Raw genomic sequence first — 18307 nt, 5'->3', positions numbered from 1 at the left:
CCGCAAGAGACTTTTAAGCCTATGATTAATTCAATTCATTTAAAATACCTGTAGAGATATGGGGATGCCTCCATTTTGAGAGTTATAAAAGTTCTCAATCGATAAGTGCTTAAGCTGTTTTTTCAAAAGTCTTTGTGTGTGTGTGTGTGTGTGTGTATGTGCGTGTGTGTTACCAAGCAGCATTAATTACATAATGAATATTTAAATTCTTTAGAGTACACAATAAGCTTTTTTTGCAGCTCAAGGCCAGACTGAAGGAGCTTTGCATTCTGACTGCGATTCAAGCGCCCAGAAGAGTTTGCAAATTATCAGTGTCCAACAAGCACGGAAGCTTCCTGAAGACGCGGCGGACACAGTACTGGGCACAGAACAGGCTTATGAGTTGGACGGCCCAAATTTCCCTTCGTTTTTTACCAGCTGAGGACGCTTTACTTTCAGCCTTGATTTCTTTCTCCTTCCAATGGGATGAGAACCCTGCGGCACCTACTCCGTACTGTTTTTGTGTGGATGAAATGAGGTGACGCCTGTACAGTGCTATGTCCGGTGCCTGGCACATAGTAAGAAGTCTATGGATGAGATTTTATTATCACTATTGTTAACTGGGCGAAAAGTGTTCTGAGTCATCACGTTATAAAGAAACGGGAGAGGGTAGAGCACCGTTTTCATGTCACCGGCCCTAGCCAGCCTCTTTTCTAAAGACTGCTTTATTTCCCAGTACGAAGGTTTTTCTAAAGCGCCCGGCTCTGCGTGCACCACACGGACAGCAAGCGTCCCCAGGGTGAGGCGCTCTGCTTTCTAAGGCTGTCCTGCAACTTACCCAGTTCTTTAAAAAGGAGAAAGAAAAGTTTCTACTCTCAGAAGCAGTTTAACCTGGGGGAGGGCTGCCTGATTTCAGCCCTGTGACTTGATTTCTTTGGTAATGTGGGAGGCATGAGAGACATCGTGGGCGGCCACGTTCTGGAGGACGCAGGGTTGGACGCCCGTGAGGACGCCAAGTAAAGGGCACTGCAACTTCCTGCGGGGGAGGTAGGCCTCCTCCACGCCCACGTGGCTTGCAGGAACGGAAGTGATGTTGCTGCTCCTGACCCCTGTTCTCTATGGGTCATCTTTGCAGAGTTCAAGGACAATGTTATCAAGACTCAGACTTGAATGGGCACCCGAACCCTCTGGGGATCTGTTAGAATGTGGATTCTGATCCAGAAGGTCCACCATGCGGCCTGAGGGTTTAGTTATTTATCAAACTCCCCAGGCTGATGTTTGGACCCCAGACCTACTGAGCCAGAAACTCTGGGGGGAGCCCAGCAAGCTGAGTGATGCTAATGAGTACTGTTCTGAAGCCGTAACTGGGCATGCACCTTAACTTCTCTGAGCCTCAGTTTCCCCAGCTGTGAAATGGGGATGATAACGCCATATGTTGTGAAGATGAAATGAGATCATTCAGGTAAAACCCTTCACACGGAGGCTGGCACGTACTTCGTCTTCAGTATGTGGCAGTGATTCTTATGCTATTTTATTCCAGGTGACCGGCTTTCATCCAGGGCCCTTGCTGCTGAGGACTTCCTGCATGTTTTCTCAGGTCAGGGATGGGAGGATGGAGAGGTGAGATTCAGCCTCAGATCGCAATGGGCTGTGGAACGGCTCCTGTGGGCAGTGCCACGCCCCTGGCCTGTCTGCATTAATGAGGATTGTGGGGGGAGCTGGGGTGACAGGAGACAGGTGTGAAAGATGGAGGGTCTGAAGAAACAATTAGAGGGCATCCATGTTTGTTTCAGGAAGGACAGGTGGGACCTGAGCTATGGTGGCTTTGGGAGTGGTCACTGCCCTCCATTCAGGGGTCTTCCTGCCAAATCTCTCTCCTGTGTGGCCATTAGGGCCACAAGCTTCAGAGTCAGCCAGACATGGCTTCAAATTCTAGCCCTGTGACATGACCCTGGACAAGTAGCTTACTTTCTCTGAGTTTCTCTTTCTCCGGTAAAATAGTGATAATAAGATTTCGAAGGCTTGTTGGGAAGATTAATATTAGCTAATATTTATGGAGCATTTAACACACACCAAGCACAGTTCTACACACTTCAAACGTATTTACTTTTTAGTCCTCAAAACAATGCAACAGGTGGGTTGCTGCTGCCCCGCCTCATTTCATGGACGAGGAAACCGAGGCTCAGAGAGGCTCAGTAATAGGTAGAGGAGCATGGACTCGATCTCTGTAGCTTTCATTCTTAATCACTCTGTTCTTCTGAGACAATACCTGTAAAACTGTAGAATAAACGGTGCTTCTTTTCTGTAAACTCTTTTCCATTTCTTCTTTCTTTTCATTCCTCCTTTTCTCCCTCCCGCGCTCATTTCCTCTCTTCCTTCGTTTAAATCTGTACCTAAAAACTGGCTGACGTAGTGCCGCGTGATTAACCGGACAGATCAGAACCTTGTTCCCCAGGGCTCACTTTGGTTCCTGCACATTTTCTGGCTATGTTTTTCACCTCTCTAAGCCACGTCCCCCGAATTCAAGTCATCCGGCATTTGGAGAGCACATATTATTTCCTGAATAGCAAGCTAGGTTCGGGGAAGGACGGAGAGGAAGCTAGAAGCTTGCGATCCAGCAGGAGAATCTGATGTAACTGTCCAGCGAGAACATGGCACAGCATGAAGGAAGGGCCGAGACGTTGCCGAGCCCGGGTCTTATCTGGCGGTGCTTCAGGCAGGTTGTGACCTAAGAGCTTGGCCTTCAAGGATGAGCAGCTGTTTGATAGGAAAGGCTGGGGCTGATGAGAATGTTCCTGCCGAGAAAACGGCCTGAGTAAAGAGGAGGAAGCAGGACTACTGCATTTATGAGGGACATGGATCTGGAACCTATGGTGTGTGGGCCTTAGTGAGAGAAGATGGTGCAAAAGGAAGCCGAGATCAAGGGAGACCTCGAACACCATTCTGAGAAATGTGTTCTTTCTTTTCGGAATATGGCCTCTGACCACCTGCATCAGAACCCCTGAGAGGCTTATTAAAAATGCCCATGCCTGAGTCACACACCAGTCCTATGGATTCAGAATCGGCTGGCGAGGGTCAAGAACCTGGGGATATGCATTTGTAACAATTTCACCAGATAAATGTCTTTAAACCACAGCTTGACAAGCATGGTGGGAGGTGACTGGGAGCCACCAAGGGAGGGTAGTGACATGTTCCTGAGAGCTCTGGGAGGGTGATGTGGGTGGAGGGTCGGAGGGATGCCATCGGGGAGGGGCACAGGACAGTGTCTGTGACGACACAGAGCAAAAGTGGAGTAGAGCCTGTTGGAAGTCCACGAAGCAGGAGGTGGCAGAGGACGGGATGAGGGAGGGAATGGAATGTACCCGGCGGCTGGAGGACAGTGGTTCAGAGACACGGGCTCTGAAGTCGGACAGGCTTTGTTTGGGAAACTGGCTCTGCCACTTTCTCCTGAGTAGACCCTCGTTTCCTCTCCTGAAGAAGTTTTCTCGGGCTCACACCTAATTCCCAGTGTGGAACCACCACATTAGATGTGCCCGGAAGCACGTCTCCTGAGGTTAATCTCACGGCTGGTCTAGCAGTCAGAGTCCTCACTAGACCGCCTGGTTTGACTCCTAGCGATGCCACTGACCGGCTGAGTGATTTCGAGCGGTTATTTAACCTCTCTGTGCTTCATTTTCCTCATCTCTAAAAGGGGATAATAATCATCTTTCAAACAGGGCTATTGATGATTAAATGAGATAATTACGCAGTTCTTAGTACAGTGGTTGGCGCATAGTAAGGACTTCATACATGTCAGCTCTGATGGTAATTATCATTTGACTTTAGTGTTGGAACCCCAAAGAGGGGCTGGGTAGTGGGTACATTTGCCAGATAACAAGATTAAAATGGGAAGATCTCCATCCTCTTTTTTCAAGGCTCCACAGAAGCTGGGTAGGAGCTGAAACCAGCCCCTAGAGAGAAGGCTTTATGTTCCTGTGGCTGTGGCATTTCTGGGCCTCCCCTGACAGCTGTTCAGCAGCAGGAGTTGTCATTTCTAATAGCTATTAAATACGCATTACCTAACACGTACAGCTCTGGTGTGTTAAGTTTCTGCTGCTGGTTGGGGCCTCAAGCTCAGAACCAAATAAGCCATCTGAGGAGTCAGTGTCAAAACAGAATCATCAGAAGCCTTGGGTCTCGTCTGAAATGCAAGACTGATGTACAAATAACCCAAGGAAGCACCTTCAGTCAGTGGAAGATCTTCAAATAAAAGTAAATAAAAGAAAAAAGGAATCATAATTAAAAAGCATCTGGCCCACAAAAAATAACATTAAAGTAATGAGAAAGCCATGCAAGGGGAATAGCAATAATCAGAAACTGTAGACTAAACAATAACTTGAATAATAAGCATAATTCTAGCTGGACGGGAGGGGCACCTGATGGAAAATGGTACAAATGACCAGGAAAGAAATGCCATTTTTTTCCTCCAGCCCCGAATCTGAACAGATTGTCTATTACAGTGCACGATTAATGAAATTCTATACTGAAAGACACTATTCGGTGTAGCCGCTTTACTAGACGCTTTCTCCATGGAATTTTCTGCATGTTCCCTGATGCTCTTCGGCTATTTTCATAGATCCATACTTCATTGCTTCAGAAATTTTTTTTAACGTCTCTTTTGTGATGTCTATAGCATTCCAAGTCCACACCACAGCGTTTCGGACATAATGTACATTTGTCACATGCATCCATCGGCCTGGAAGCCCTCGGAAGGCGGGGCCATGGCACTGTCGCCCTTCGTCGTATTTTTGGCACTTAGTGCAGTACCTGGCTCGTGGCAGGCACACAGTTAAGCATTTGATGCATGCAGAAATAACTTCTGTTCCTTCAAATGACTTGGAACAATGTGTTAGAACCCTTATGTGCTCTTTCGGTGTGAGGGTCAGTTCCACTTAGACTTTTGGGGCCCTCGGGAACCCGTCTCTGTGGGGGCTAAGGAATGCACGCTCTGCAAACACTTGCTGTCTGATGCCTCCACTCACAGCAAGAATGTCTTCCGGCGCCTGATGCAGACTGGTAGGTTTGACAAGGAGCTGCTGCCTGCACTGCACATCCGGGGGCACTGGAGGCTCGGTGTGAGTTCAAGAGAGTAAATCCCTATTTCTGTCACTAGGACACACACCCGGTCACTCGGAGGCGATGGGAATCTCACTTGCTAATGTGGTAAATTCTCTCCCTGGCAAGGGGGCCTGAGTGTGCTGGCTGCCTGTAGCAGAGACTAGCAGACCTGGAGGCATCCTGGGCACTGCTGCCAGTGAAGGAACAAAGGTGAATGTGAATTTGTGATGAAGGCCAGGCCCTCCTCAGGGCTTCTATCAAGAAGAAGGGAAACGAGTGTGGGCCACAGCCAGGGGATGGTACGCACCATCCTGGGTAGCGAGAGGCTGGGACCAGCTGTCTTTCCTCTCTGCACTTGCTAGCACCATTACCTCACCCTGTCTGCTCCAGGTTACCTCCTGCTAACAACTAGGAGCTTCTTGGGCTCAAAAGTTGTCTGTGAGTGGCAAATTTTATAGACACTGACAAATTGTGCAGGACCAATGGGATAAAGCTTCCCGATGTCTCTGCATTATGTGTAAGAGGGTTGGGAAGGCAGGTGGGGAGGTGAGAAGGTACGCACGCACACATTCACGCGCAGCCACATTTCAAATTTTCTTATTAAAAATCGGAAGTGCATCTTTGATACGAGTCACTGAGAACAGCACAGCATCTTGCTAAAAATGCATAACCTCAATCTAGCCACAGGAAACCATCAGATAAACCCACGCTGAAGGACATACTACAAAATATTTGACAGTGCTCTTCAAAACAGTCGAGGTCATGGAAAACATGAATGACAAGGAAAAGACTGAGAAACGCTCGCAGGTTGGAAGGGATAAGAAGACATGACGACTAAACGCAGTGTGGGATTTGGACCAGAAAAAAAGAGCAAAATTAGAAAAAAGAAAGCCTGTAAATTAGTCAATGGTATTACTCCGATGATAATTTTCTGGTTTCAATCATGGAACTGTGATAATCTAAAGTGTTGACATTAGGGAAAGCGGGGGGAACTCCATGTGTTATTTTTTGCAATTTGTCTGCAAGTCTAAAATGATTTCTTCAATATAAAAGAGCTGTAAACATTGGTAAAGTTGATTAAAATGGGATTTATTTCATACTGTTGCTATGAGGCTGAATAAGAGTATATATTAAGTACTCTGTGTAATGCCTGGTACATATTTAGTACTTAATAACTATTGTTATTTAAAAATAATCTGAGGTAGAGATTTAACATTCCGCAAGCAAGTCTGGCACTAACCATCAGAGGCACCCGTTGGAAGCTGGCACAGTTAAACCGGGTGCCCTTTTTTACTGGATTCTCACATAAGCATTCAAATATAGTTAGCGGATTCTGTTGTTTCCAAGAGCCAATACTCAGGAGATGAGGTGTTCCAGGCGTGGGTCTCTCTGGGAGCTGTCCTGGTTCCCATGTGCTCAGGTCTGCTTTAGGGATCCTTAATGGAAATAAGTGTGTGAGAAGTTGACTCGGTGGCACGCTCACCACAGTGAAAAGATTACTCTCTTGACAGGGTCAAAGGCGGTATTAACATTTCCTACTTATTGCGATCGATTCTAGTTTTTTCTTTTTTAAAAAATTTCTTGATTTTGACATTGTTTCTTTGAAAATAAATTTATCTCCGTAAACATGATGAGCTGACTTAAGGAACTGTGTTAAGTAAATAATAATACTGATGGCCTGTGAATTGGGCAAAAATCATAAAGCTGGTACATGGAAGAGCACAGTTTGGGAAGGAGAGGCTTAGAATAACAAGAAAGTTAGTGCTGTTAATGAAATAGCTTAAACTGTGTCCATTTCAAAAAATAGGAAGGAAGAAATATCTTTGGGGCAAAGATGTAGAAGCTTATTTCTAATACTCTTAAGCCAACTTTGCTGAGAATAAAGGGGGAAAAGAAGGAGAAAGCAATTTTATTCCTTAAACACTTTAATTTTTGTCTACCGTATGCATCAACAGCTAAATTAAAACGAACAGGTTCAAAGGCCGACTTCAGGAACATCTCCTGAGTATGCAGGAGCCACTCAATATTTGTTTCGCAAGGATCAATTATAAACCATGGCTAATGCACACTGGGAGCGTCCGCCCAGCCGCAGGACAGGTGGTGAATGCAAAACACACCGAGAGTCCTTTTAAGCAGCTAAATGCACACCCCATTACAGATCCATAATGCAGAATAGACGCTTGTCTGCAAATGGATTTAGAGCGAAGAGTTCTTAAATGGCTGGGGTACTTAGGGCTGAAAGGCCAGTAACTGGATGTGCAGCCAGAGCACACATGGTTTTCAGGATTAATAATACATCTATGTGTGTCAGTGTTAATATACATTTACAGCTCACAGCCTGTGCAGCTGAGTGTTCAGCCCATTTGCAGCCACATAGAAAAGGACTATACTGTCCTTCCTCTCATCAATGCCTTCCACTCCCAGGAAAATTAGATTATGCAAGAAAAGCCATTTTAAATGATATTGAGGTTTTCTCTCCTTTAAAGCCTTTGCTCGGGAAAGCACTCAGCATGGCGATGCAGTGTGCCACCCACCTCCCTCCATCAGCACCCCTCGGAGGCTGAGCAAAGCGCACGCTGGTGGAAGCTCCAGGCTCCACTGTCTACTTGGTGCTGTGTCCCCAGGCCATTGGGAAGAGTGTGCTAAGGTGAGGGACAGCCAAGAGATTGTCTGGTGGCCTCCTGCTCTCTTTTCTTTGTGTGTCTGACAAGTTTACCAACGCTTTCACATTACTGTGTGATGGAAGACGGGTCTGTTGTGGTGTCATTTAGGAATTAGCCTCACACAGGTGCAACCAAATCCAGAACTTCAAGCACGAAAATGTCTCATTCACTTATCAGTCAGCATTCAGAAGGTTGGGAATAGCAAATCTTTGAAATTATTGAGAATACATGTAATACGATTTTTTTTTCCCCCAGCAACTGTGGTGAGCATGGGAAAAAGGAGTGGCATTTGGCACCATTTACAATTTACAGAACAGCTGTATTCATAATTGCCTCTCTCTCAGAATCTCAGGGCCGGATGGTCTTTAAATGAAGAGCACATTAAAATAATGAAAAGATTCTACAAATATATAAATAAATATAATATGATATGCATACATAAAAAACTAGTGAAATTAAACCCAATGAGGGCTCGCTGCATTTCTGCCAAGAGCTTTGGGTGTGCTACATCCTGCTCACAATGAACTGATGAAAACCTCCCCACCTTCGCGAGGAGGAAATCGAGATTCAGAAACGTTCGCTCGCTTGCTCGAGAGATACAGACATATGCAGGGGCAGAGCTGGGCCTGGAAGCTCTGAGGAAGGGCTCGGAACCGGTCCGCCACTGTTTATCAGACTGGGGTCTAACCTATTGGTGGGTGGGGAATCAGTATCAATCAGTTTTTTTTTTTTTTTTAATGAAATAAGGTAGAATAGAAAAGAAACATAAAGATAAGTGTTCCTTATTTCAATTTTAGAGTTGTATTTCTCCAGCTTATACACGTGTGTGTGTGTGTGTGTGCACGTGTGTGTGCACCATGTCTCAAAAGTGTGAGAAGCTCTGCTCTCTACTCTACTTGCATCTGACTGCACCATTTGAAGGTCATGCTCAAGGTCTCCTGCGAGCTAGGTATGCAGCTCCTAAGTCCTCTGTTCTTCCGAGACTCATTTTCTTTCTTACATTACCTTTCCCCCATGAATCCCAGGGCCCCGGCCATTCTGTGCAAAGTAGTGTAGATAAATTAATAATACAATTTAAAACCGATTCCACCAAGATAAATAGTGCTTCTCAGATGAAGAGCGTAGCTGGCCAGAATGAATGAAATTTACTAACCCTGAGATGCTTAATCTTCCATTACATAGAAGTTAATGATTATAAGAAAGGAGTGATGGTAATTCACTTCTGCTTTTACAGGAAATCCAGCCGTCTCATTTTTAGCACATCTTTCTTCTCGGCACACCTTGGTGCCAAGGATAACTGCCCTGCTCCTACAGGTATATTGGCCAATTGTGATATATCAAAGCCTACCCTTTGCCGAAGGATTAGGCCTTCTAGCATGCACGGGCTTACAAGATGTCCCAGTGGAATTAGTTGAGAGGCTACCTGGGTACCCCCGCTCTCTTATCCGCTCTGTTCCTTTTTCCAACCATACCAGGGAAGTGGTGGCAAATACCTTTAGCACAGTCTGCGCCTAGAAATCCTGGGAAGCAGTGACACAGCCCGGACACGCATTCGCCATTTCCATGGCAGTTACGTGGACAGTCTTGCACAGAATCTGAAACAAAAAAGAGAAATTTAGTAACTACCTATTTCTCTGCCTGCGGTTGAAGCAATAATCACCATCCACTGTTTTTAAAGACCAGTGGTAGTAACCTCAGGGGACTGGTAGAGAGAAGCATGAGCGAGTGAAGGAACACAATAGGGAGCAGTGGGGACCAGGGCAGCTTGGACGATGCGTGGAAATGACCACCGCCCTCCGTCTGATTAACCCAGGCGGGGCTGCAGGGCTGGTACTGCTGCAGCTTTTGCTTTAAAAACCAAACCAAACCGAACCAACCGACCAAACAAAAAAGCTCTACTTATCTGGATTTAAAAACTGAAATTTCCCATGTTTGAATGTTGACACCCCTCCAGCCCCCACATATCATTACCGCTTGGAGAGCTGGGCTGACATGTGGGGCACCAGCTTGTACCCCAGGTACAGAGGAGGATTCTCCAAAGGACAGTGGTTGTCTTTGACCTCTGGGCTTTTGTAGATTTAAAAAATTCCCTCCTTTAAGGAATTCTAACAACAACAACAACAACAACAACAAAAAATCCAAATACATGACTGATCAATTTAGGTATGATTTTGGGGTTCGTTAAGTAGTAGGTTTTAGATTTGACAAAAGTTCTTTTATGCCTCGCTTAGTGGTTCTTATTTTTCATGAAAATCAATTAGTTCACATTTGTTCTAACCTGCATGGCCATCTTATTCTATGATTTACCTTTCTATCTGAACTCTCAAGTAATACCTTTACCTGCAAAGGGATCATTTTGGAACTTTTTCATGTTGATTTGGGTCTGCACAGAAAGAGATGTATTCTTTTAGAATTATTTTTATCCTCACTTTTGCTTTAAACTCATTTAGACTTTTTAGGTTCCAATTTACTAAGATGATGAAATGAGAAATGCAAGCCACTATGCCTAAAATGTGACACGACACAGCCCTTGGAGAGCTGAGGACATTGATTTGGTGCTGTTGCGTTAAAGATTCTCAAGTCTAATTGTTCCTAATGGAGTCACCTGGGAGTGGCAAAGGTGGTTCTTTCTTTAAACCAAATTTCCCATTTATCGCTAATCTGGACTGAAAAACCACAGTGTTTTATTTCTTTACTTCTCAGCTTTCCTTCTCCAGAACCAGACTGCAGTTGGTTGCTGGCACTCTGAGGAGAACTCAGTGAGTGTATTTGCTTTTTCAAAATCAGGTACAAAACTATAGACTCAAAGAATAACAACAATGAAACAAACAAACAAAAAACTATAGACTCCATCATCAAGCCAATCTCTTTAATGTCAAACAATTAACACTTGAGGCTGAAATGCCTTGAGGTTGGCCCTATAAAAGTGGGCTGAGAAGCATCCAAGTGGCGACCTAATTGTTCTATCTATCCATCATTCACTCACTCATTCATTCAAAGGCATTAGGTTGAATCATATGAAGGAGCCGCTTTTGCAGGTCAAAAGTCAGCAATTTCACATGGTGTTAAGAGATAATTCTCCACGGGTCTCTTGTGTTTCCAAACATCTTGTAAGCAGAGGCACATACGGCCTTAGTTCTGGACTAACTTTTTGAGATTGTTTGGAGAACAGTCTTGGAAGAGAGAGATATTATCTGTCTCAGGAGCAATGGGTAGGCTTACTTACTGTCCAGCATAATGAAGATAATGGCTCCCTCTGGAGCAGAGACTAGGCCAGCTCACTGCGCATTCTAAGGGACTCAGAACTCTCTCCTGTATTGCAGCCCACTACAGGCGCAGGTGTCACCCGGCCCTGGTCATGCTGCCCTGTGAGAACTAGGGCTTGGGGAACTGGCACACATGCTGATACCCTGGATATTGCATGCTGAGTAAGAAAGTCTCTTGTCTCTGACCAGGAGTCTCATGTCTTCTGATAACTATGACACTGTGGCAGGGTGATGTGTTATCCTAGAATTAGGGTGAGATCTCAGATCTGTCACTGTTCTTGACATATGGTTTACGTTATTAACCGAGCAGCTATTATATGCAAAGCACTGTACAAGGCATTGGTAAATATAGTGGTGAATAATACAGATACAGTCCCATGGTCATAGAGAATATAAAGCACCCGAAATCATTAAGCAAATAACATAAAAACTGTGGTAAGTGCTTTGAACAGAATAGGCTATTGTGATAGGGAGTAACAGGAGGAAGCTGCTTAGAGAGGATGGCCAGGGAGGGCCTCTCTGTTCTCTTCAGGTGACATTTAAGGGTGAGCTGGATCAGGCAATTGAAGAGCTAGGAGAAGAGTATTCCAGGCAGGAGAGACAGCTTATGCCAAGGCCCTGGGGTAGGAAAGAGCAGAACTGAATCCAGTGTGGCAGGAAGACAGTGAGATGAGTTTGGAGAGATCCAGGCAGGAGGACAGATCACCCAGGGACCTGTAGACCACATAGATGAGTTGGATTGTGTTCTGGGATGACCAGTGGGAACCGATGAAAAATTTTAAACGTAGGAACTGGTATTATCCAGCTTGTATTTCAGGAAGTCAGTCCTCCAGAGGAGGAGAGATTGCTTCTCACTGAGCATCTGGTCTGGGGAAGCTTTGGTGGAGATTGAGATCACTGAGGATAAAGGCCCCTTTTCTGAAAACTAACAACCTCAGAGATAAAGCGGTGACGGTCCGGGAGCTCTTTGCCACCACAGTCCCCAGCAAAAGGACAGACAGAGGTCTTTGCACAGGGTCCTCGTTGGGCTGGAAGACCTCCCTTGCCCTTTAGCTGAGATATTTACCCTTAAGTCTCAGTGAGAAGAGTTAGCTTCGGAGCATCTTCCTTCCTCACTTCCCTTTCTACCCATCCTCTGTGTTCCCGTAACTCCTATGTTGCCTTTTTACGTCCCTGTCTTCTCTCAGGCTCCCTGAGGAAGAGACCAGATTGGAACCTTTCACCCAGGTGTTCTCCATGCTCGCTACACAGTAGGTCCTTGGTAAATGGCTGTCAAACTGGGCGTATGTGTGTGTGCATATAGGTAGGAGGGTAGGAGAATCCAAAATAAGCAAAAACTGTAACTAAGAGTATTTTTCATTGAATTTTCCCAAGGTCTTCTAGTGGAAGCATTTCCACAGTTTTTGAGGGAAAAAACTTGGCACTGCTCAAGTATTTAAGGGGCCCACCCTTTCAGCCCCCTTCCCCCAATACTCAGTGAAATATTACTACTGAGATATTATTAGCTTTCCTTCTCGTCAACTTGGTTTAAGTTTTCTTGAGGAAACAATGGCAAGCGATGAGCGTAAGCCTAGGAAATGGGACTTTGGCCCATGTGGAGGCTGGCCTTTGCTAAATTGCACTGTGCTTCAAGAGTGCCACTCTGTTGTCCCCTGAGATGAGACTCATTTCTGAAAGGAGGCTGCCTCTCTCCAAAATGTATCACAAGACTTCCCTGAGTCAAAGGTATATTTAGCGTGATGGCTGGTCAACACCCGGCTAACATTTTCCTTCTGTTTCATATTACAGGGGCCTCCGGCACTCCTGGCTGCTCCTGATGGAGAAAGTTCTGATGATAGATTCGTGTGAGAAAACCCTGAGCCACATAAAACACTGTTCTTTTCTCCGCATTTCAGGCCAATCACTATCATTGCTCTATCAAGACGTCTGCCCAACTATTAGGCCGATTACCTTTGACTTTCTCTTTGAGCTACAGTCCAGACGAGAGAATTCCTCTGGGGGAATTGCTATTCCCAGCTCCGGCTGGCGGGTGAGGGAGGGTAATGGCCTGGGGGCAGGGCATTTCACTACCACAACATCTGGGTCTATGTGGCTAAAGAAGATGGGGGCAGAAGTCACTACGAGAAAATCCGGCCCCCAGAAAATCCGGCCCCCAGAAACCTTGCTGTGCAGGCAGAAATGGATTCGCTTGGCGGGAGTGCGAAGCATTCCAGTGGTTATGAGCACAGCCTCTGGACAGTCTGAATCCTGACTCCACGGGGCTCTTACTAGCTGTGCGAGGCCTTGGGTAAGTTGTTTAACTTCCCTCGGTCCTGGCTTCCTCAACTGGAAAACAGAATCTCACAGTACCTACCTCCCATGGCTACTCCACAGGTCGACTGAGCTCGTCCCCACAAAAGGGCCTAATCCAGGGGCTGGCGCACAGCCGTTGCTCCGTAACTGTGTACTTGTTGTTGTTTTTGTTATTAACCCTTCCGCTGAGTCCTTGTAGACTCCAACTAAGCCAGCTACTGTGTGTGATGTGTACTGTCATATATGTGTCGAGCCTGTCGAATTTAAATACAGGGTGACACAAATGATATCGTTTCTCTTCATTTCTTCAGCTAAAGATTGTTTTTCGACCTCGACATCTCAAAAATTGTTCTAAATGTGTTGCCACTTTCTTCCTTTTGTGAATTGGTTTTTACCTTTTTATATTCCCCCTCCCCGCCGCCCCGTTGATACAAAACTTGATCCTGGAAATCTTTCCTGACTGTGGATGACTTCTCCAGTGACTTCTGTTATACAAACTTTATGTCGGTAGTTTAGAGCAGGGGTTGGCAAACTTTTTCTGTAAAGGCACAGAAAGTAAATACTTAGGCTTTGTGAGCCAGACTGCCTCTTGCAAATACTCAGCTCTGTCATTTTATCTGCCACAGACAACATGTAAACAGATGAACATGTCTGTACTCTAATAAAACTTTATTTGTAAAACACAGACAGTGGGCCAGACTCTGCCCATGGGTTCTAGTGTGCCAACCCCTGCTTTGGAGCACTCAGCTGCCCCGATAGAGCCAATCTTTCCTTAGCAGAGGGAATAAGGATGAATTTCAATTCTATGGTTAATACCAAATTCTATCTGATTTGATGCCATTCTGAAGCCACAAAATGCCACTTGAATGTCCGATTGGCTTATATAGATCTTTCAAGAATCAGGGAGCCCCTCAGAGAAATACATAAGGCCAGTAGAGTTCTTCAAAGGCAGTTAACAGAAAAATGGCTGTACAAGACATGTTCCCAAACAATCATCGGCTCTCCTTTAATGACACCTTTTCCATCCCAGGCACGTTCCACACATGACGGTACATCACTTCCCTTCATGGACTTGCTCACTGCCTTTGCGCGATGACACAGGCTCAGGGGGATAAGTGACCTTCCCAGGGAGGATGTGGGCAAGACAGGCTGGGATTTAATCCTGGATCAACAGGGCCTTTCCTCACGAGATCATCTTATCTAGGCTCCTCCAGTGAATCTTGAGATCTGCAACCAGATGCCGTCGGGACAACATGGAGCTGCAGAAATGTGATGGGCAAAGCCCAGGAGCCCGAGCCACGCCCACCGTTTCCATTTCCTGGGACCCTGACAGACTCGGTTTTCTGAACCTCAGTTTATTCCTCTGGGAAATGGGTCTACGGCCTGCCCTGATTCAGAGAGGGTCTACCTAGGATCAGTTACTATCATTGGTAAGAAGGTTAAAACCTAATGACAAAATGATGCTAACGCTTCGTGGAATCTCAGACAAATGGCCCTTTAAGGGGTTTATACACAGACACACACAGACACACACACACTCATACACGTACACAAAGAAATTTTGGATAAAACCTTAGCTTTTCCTTTGATAGCTAATAAAAGGCAGGGCTAAGACATGCCAAAAATGACAAGTACTAAATTAAAGCACTTTGAGATTTACCTACTTGGGAACAAAGTTATAATTTTTTTCCTACATCTACATTTTTTTCCTGATTTATTTTTAAGTTTTTTTTTTTTTAAGTTATTTTGAGCTTTTCTCGATTTTTACGAGAAATTCTGAGCTGATGTGAATAGTCAGAATTTATCATCTCCACTACATGTTTAGAGATTTATACACTTTATTTTATTTAATCATCCTAAGAGCCTGGCGGGTGGGCTCCGGGTAGTTCTGCTTCACCAGAAGGAAACCGAGGTTTCCGAAAGTCCAAGGATTGACCTAGGTTGTGTGGCCAGGACTTGAGCCAGCCGGTGTGTCCTAACCCTTCACCGCGACTGAATCCTTGGGACTCATGGTGGCTCTTTCATGATTTAAGCAGCATTTGTATTTTATTTTATTATTTTTCAAATTTATTATTATTATTTATGCCTACAGCACCTGGTCTTCCTAGGTGGTCTCCCATCCAAGTACTAACCAGCCTGACCTTGCTTAGCTTCCGAGATCAGATATTGGGCTTGTTCAGGGTGGCATGGCCGTAGACCATGGACCGTGGCTCCACTGGGGGAGGGAACCCGAGACCTTCTGTGTGTAAAGCAGACGTGCTAACCGCTACCCTATGGAACCACGTCAACATTCGTATTTTAATCAGGGCTCATTTTAGGTGGGTGACGCAGGGTGATTTAGGTGGGTTAGGCTTCCAATTTGGTCATCTGCACACTAGAGGCTCTCCTGGACAATGTGCCGTCCACAGAGAAGCCTGTAACGTTTCCATCCTTCCTTCTGTGGCATCCCACCTCAGAGACCCCATACCTACCCAAGACGACCGTGTTGAAGGAAACCAGCTCTTTGTCTTTGCCGTCATTGTAGAAAGCCAGGTGCCACAGGCCTGCGTCCAGGTACTGCACAAACACAGCTTCGTTTTGAACCAGGGTCTGTATGCTTCGGCGTTCCCTGGGGGACTCGACCACACTCCACTTCTCCTTCCCGTCCAGACGCTCCATGAAGTCATACTAGGAAGAGCAGAGAGACCGACACATGAAACGGGGTGCAGACGTGGCGCTGTGCCTAGCACCTTCCCCACCCACCCCATTAGTTACCTGAGAAACACTTCTCAGTACATTTTACTATGAGCTCATCCAGTAAAACAAGAGTCATAAAAGTTGTAATACCAACAGTCATCATTTATTGTGTGTATAATTATTGCTAATAGTTTTATTACTAGAGGTCACAATCTCCTTTCTGCAGTTCTGAAACCCCAAAAGCTTTAAAACCCAAAGTTTTGATTTCTCTTTCATTGTCCTCATCTCTTCTTCCTCCTCCTGGCCCACCCCCCACTCTTCCTCTTTCTTCTTCGTGGTACGTGTGCACGTGTGAGAGAGGGCTATTTGCTCAGTCCCCACTGGCTATCATATGATACACAGTATAGGCCAACTGCGACTTCCCGGTAATTCCTAACATTCTGAATTCCATGAGCGTAAGATAAAGAATTATGGACCTCCGTTACCAGCTACCAGCTACCATTGACTAAGATCATTTGCTAAGATCATTTACGAAGGGAAGGTGGTTAAGAATGAGGGCATAATGGTTGAGGATAACGAAGGAAACCATCAACAAAATGAAAATGCAACCGACTGAATGGGAGAAGATATTTGCAAATGATTCACATGACGAGGGATTAATATCCAAAAGCATATAAAGAACGCATACAACTCAACATTAAAAAAACAGAAAACGCTCTGCTTAATAAATGGGCAGAGAACCCGAATAGGCACTTCTTCTGTGAGGACATGCAGATGGCTAACAGGTACATGAAAAGATGCTCAACATCACGGATCATCAGGGAAATGCAAATTAAAACCACAGTGAGACATCACCTCGCACCTATCAGAATGGCTATTACCAGAAAGATAAATGGCAAGCGTGGGCAAAGATGTGGAGAAAAGAGAACCCATGTGCCCTGTTGGTGGGACAGCAAAATGGTGCAGCCACGATGGAAATCAATATGGAGGTTCAGCAAAAAATTAAAAATGGAACTACAATATGACCCAGCAATTCCATTTGTAGGTATTTATCTGAAGAAAACACAAACACTAATTCAAAGAGATATCACCCTCTGTTCATCGCAGCATTATTTACAATAGCCAAGATATGGAAGCAACCTAAGTGTCCATAGATAAATAAATGGATAAAAAAGCTGTGGTATGTTTACAATGAAATATTACTTGGGCATAAAAAGAATAAAATCTTGCCATTCATGGCAACTTGGATGAACCTAGGGGATATTGCACTAAGAGAAATAAATTAGAGAAAGACAAATACCATATGATTTCACTTATATGTGAAATCTAAAAAACAAAACAAATGAACAAAACAAAATAGAAACAGACTCAGAGACAGAGATGCCAGAGGGAAGGGGGCAGGGGATTGGGCCAAAAAGGTGAAGGGGATTAAGATGTACAAACTTCCATTTATAAGATAAAATAACTCATGGGGATATAATGTATAGCATAGGGGGTACAGTCAATATCCCCTCGGTACGGTGACAGATGGTTACTAGACTTATTGTGGTGATCAATTCATAAGGTATCTAAATGTCAAATCACTCTGTTGTGCACGTAAAACTAATATAATATTGTATGTCAACTATATTCCAATTAAACAAAGATGAGGGCTGTGGAGCCAGACAGCCTGGGAGAGAATCTGGCACGTAGCAGCATCACCTGCCTGTGATTCAGTTCTCTATATGCAAAACTGTGAGAATAATAGTCCCTATGTTATAGGACTGTTGTGAGGAATAAGATAATATTTAGAGTAGTGCCTGGTATAGAGCAAATGCAAAATACATGTTAGCTAACATCATCTTCGTCATCTTCGTCGTCGTCGTCGTCATCATCATCATCATCATCATCATCTCATTCAATTCTTGCAAAAACCCGATAAGATAGGTACTATTCATATCTTATTTATAGACAAGAGAATTGAGGTTCAGAGAAGTCACACGACTTGTTAAAAGTCGCATAGCAACTAAGTGGCTGAGCAAAAACTTGGACCTAGATCTGTTCAGTGGCAATGCTCACACCCTCACAGGCCTTGGTCTCAGAAAAAGCAGCCATTAGATATCAACCTCCATTTCAGTGGAAGGCTCGGGACTGGAAGCAGTCAGTGAGAGATGGAGCGGTCAGCAAAGGCTACCACGACGGAGGGGTGGGGACGGGGACAGCAAGTGTGACTCGAGAGAGCCATGTTTTAGAGAATGGCCAGAGAAGGGTGAAACCCCATGGTGGGCAAGTGGGAGCCACTGGAAACCCTTGAGTGGTGACCAGTGAGATGAAAGGAATGTTCCGAGGCGTTCG

The 18307-nt window shown here is 45.0% G+C and overlaps 1 protein-coding gene across 1 annotated transcript in view; it reads right to left on the bottom strand.

The window, feature by feature from the left end:
* TENM2 (teneurin transmembrane protein 2) overlaps positions 1–18307 on the bottom strand; it is an 845679-nt gene that overhangs the window by 136672 nt on the left and 690700 nt on the right. The window contains exons 8-9 of the mRNA XM_025042998.1: positions 15769–15964; positions 9233–9334 (exon numbers count right to left, since the gene is read on the bottom strand). Of these exons, the coding sequence (XP_024898766.1) occupies positions 9233–9334; positions 15769–15964 (298 nt within the window). The remainder of the gene's footprint in view (positions 1–9232; positions 9335–15768; positions 15965–18307) is intronic.

Source organism: Pteropus alecto, unplaced genomic scaffold (genome assembly GCF_000325575.1).
Source record: "Pteropus alecto unplaced genomic scaffold, ASM32557v1 scaffold40, whole genome shotgun sequence".
NCBI lineage: Eukaryota > Metazoa > Chordata > Mammalia > Chiroptera > Pteropodidae > Pteropus > Pteropus alecto.
Note: the sequence above shows the minus strand (reverse complement) of the source record. Positions and strands in the feature narration are given on the sequence as shown.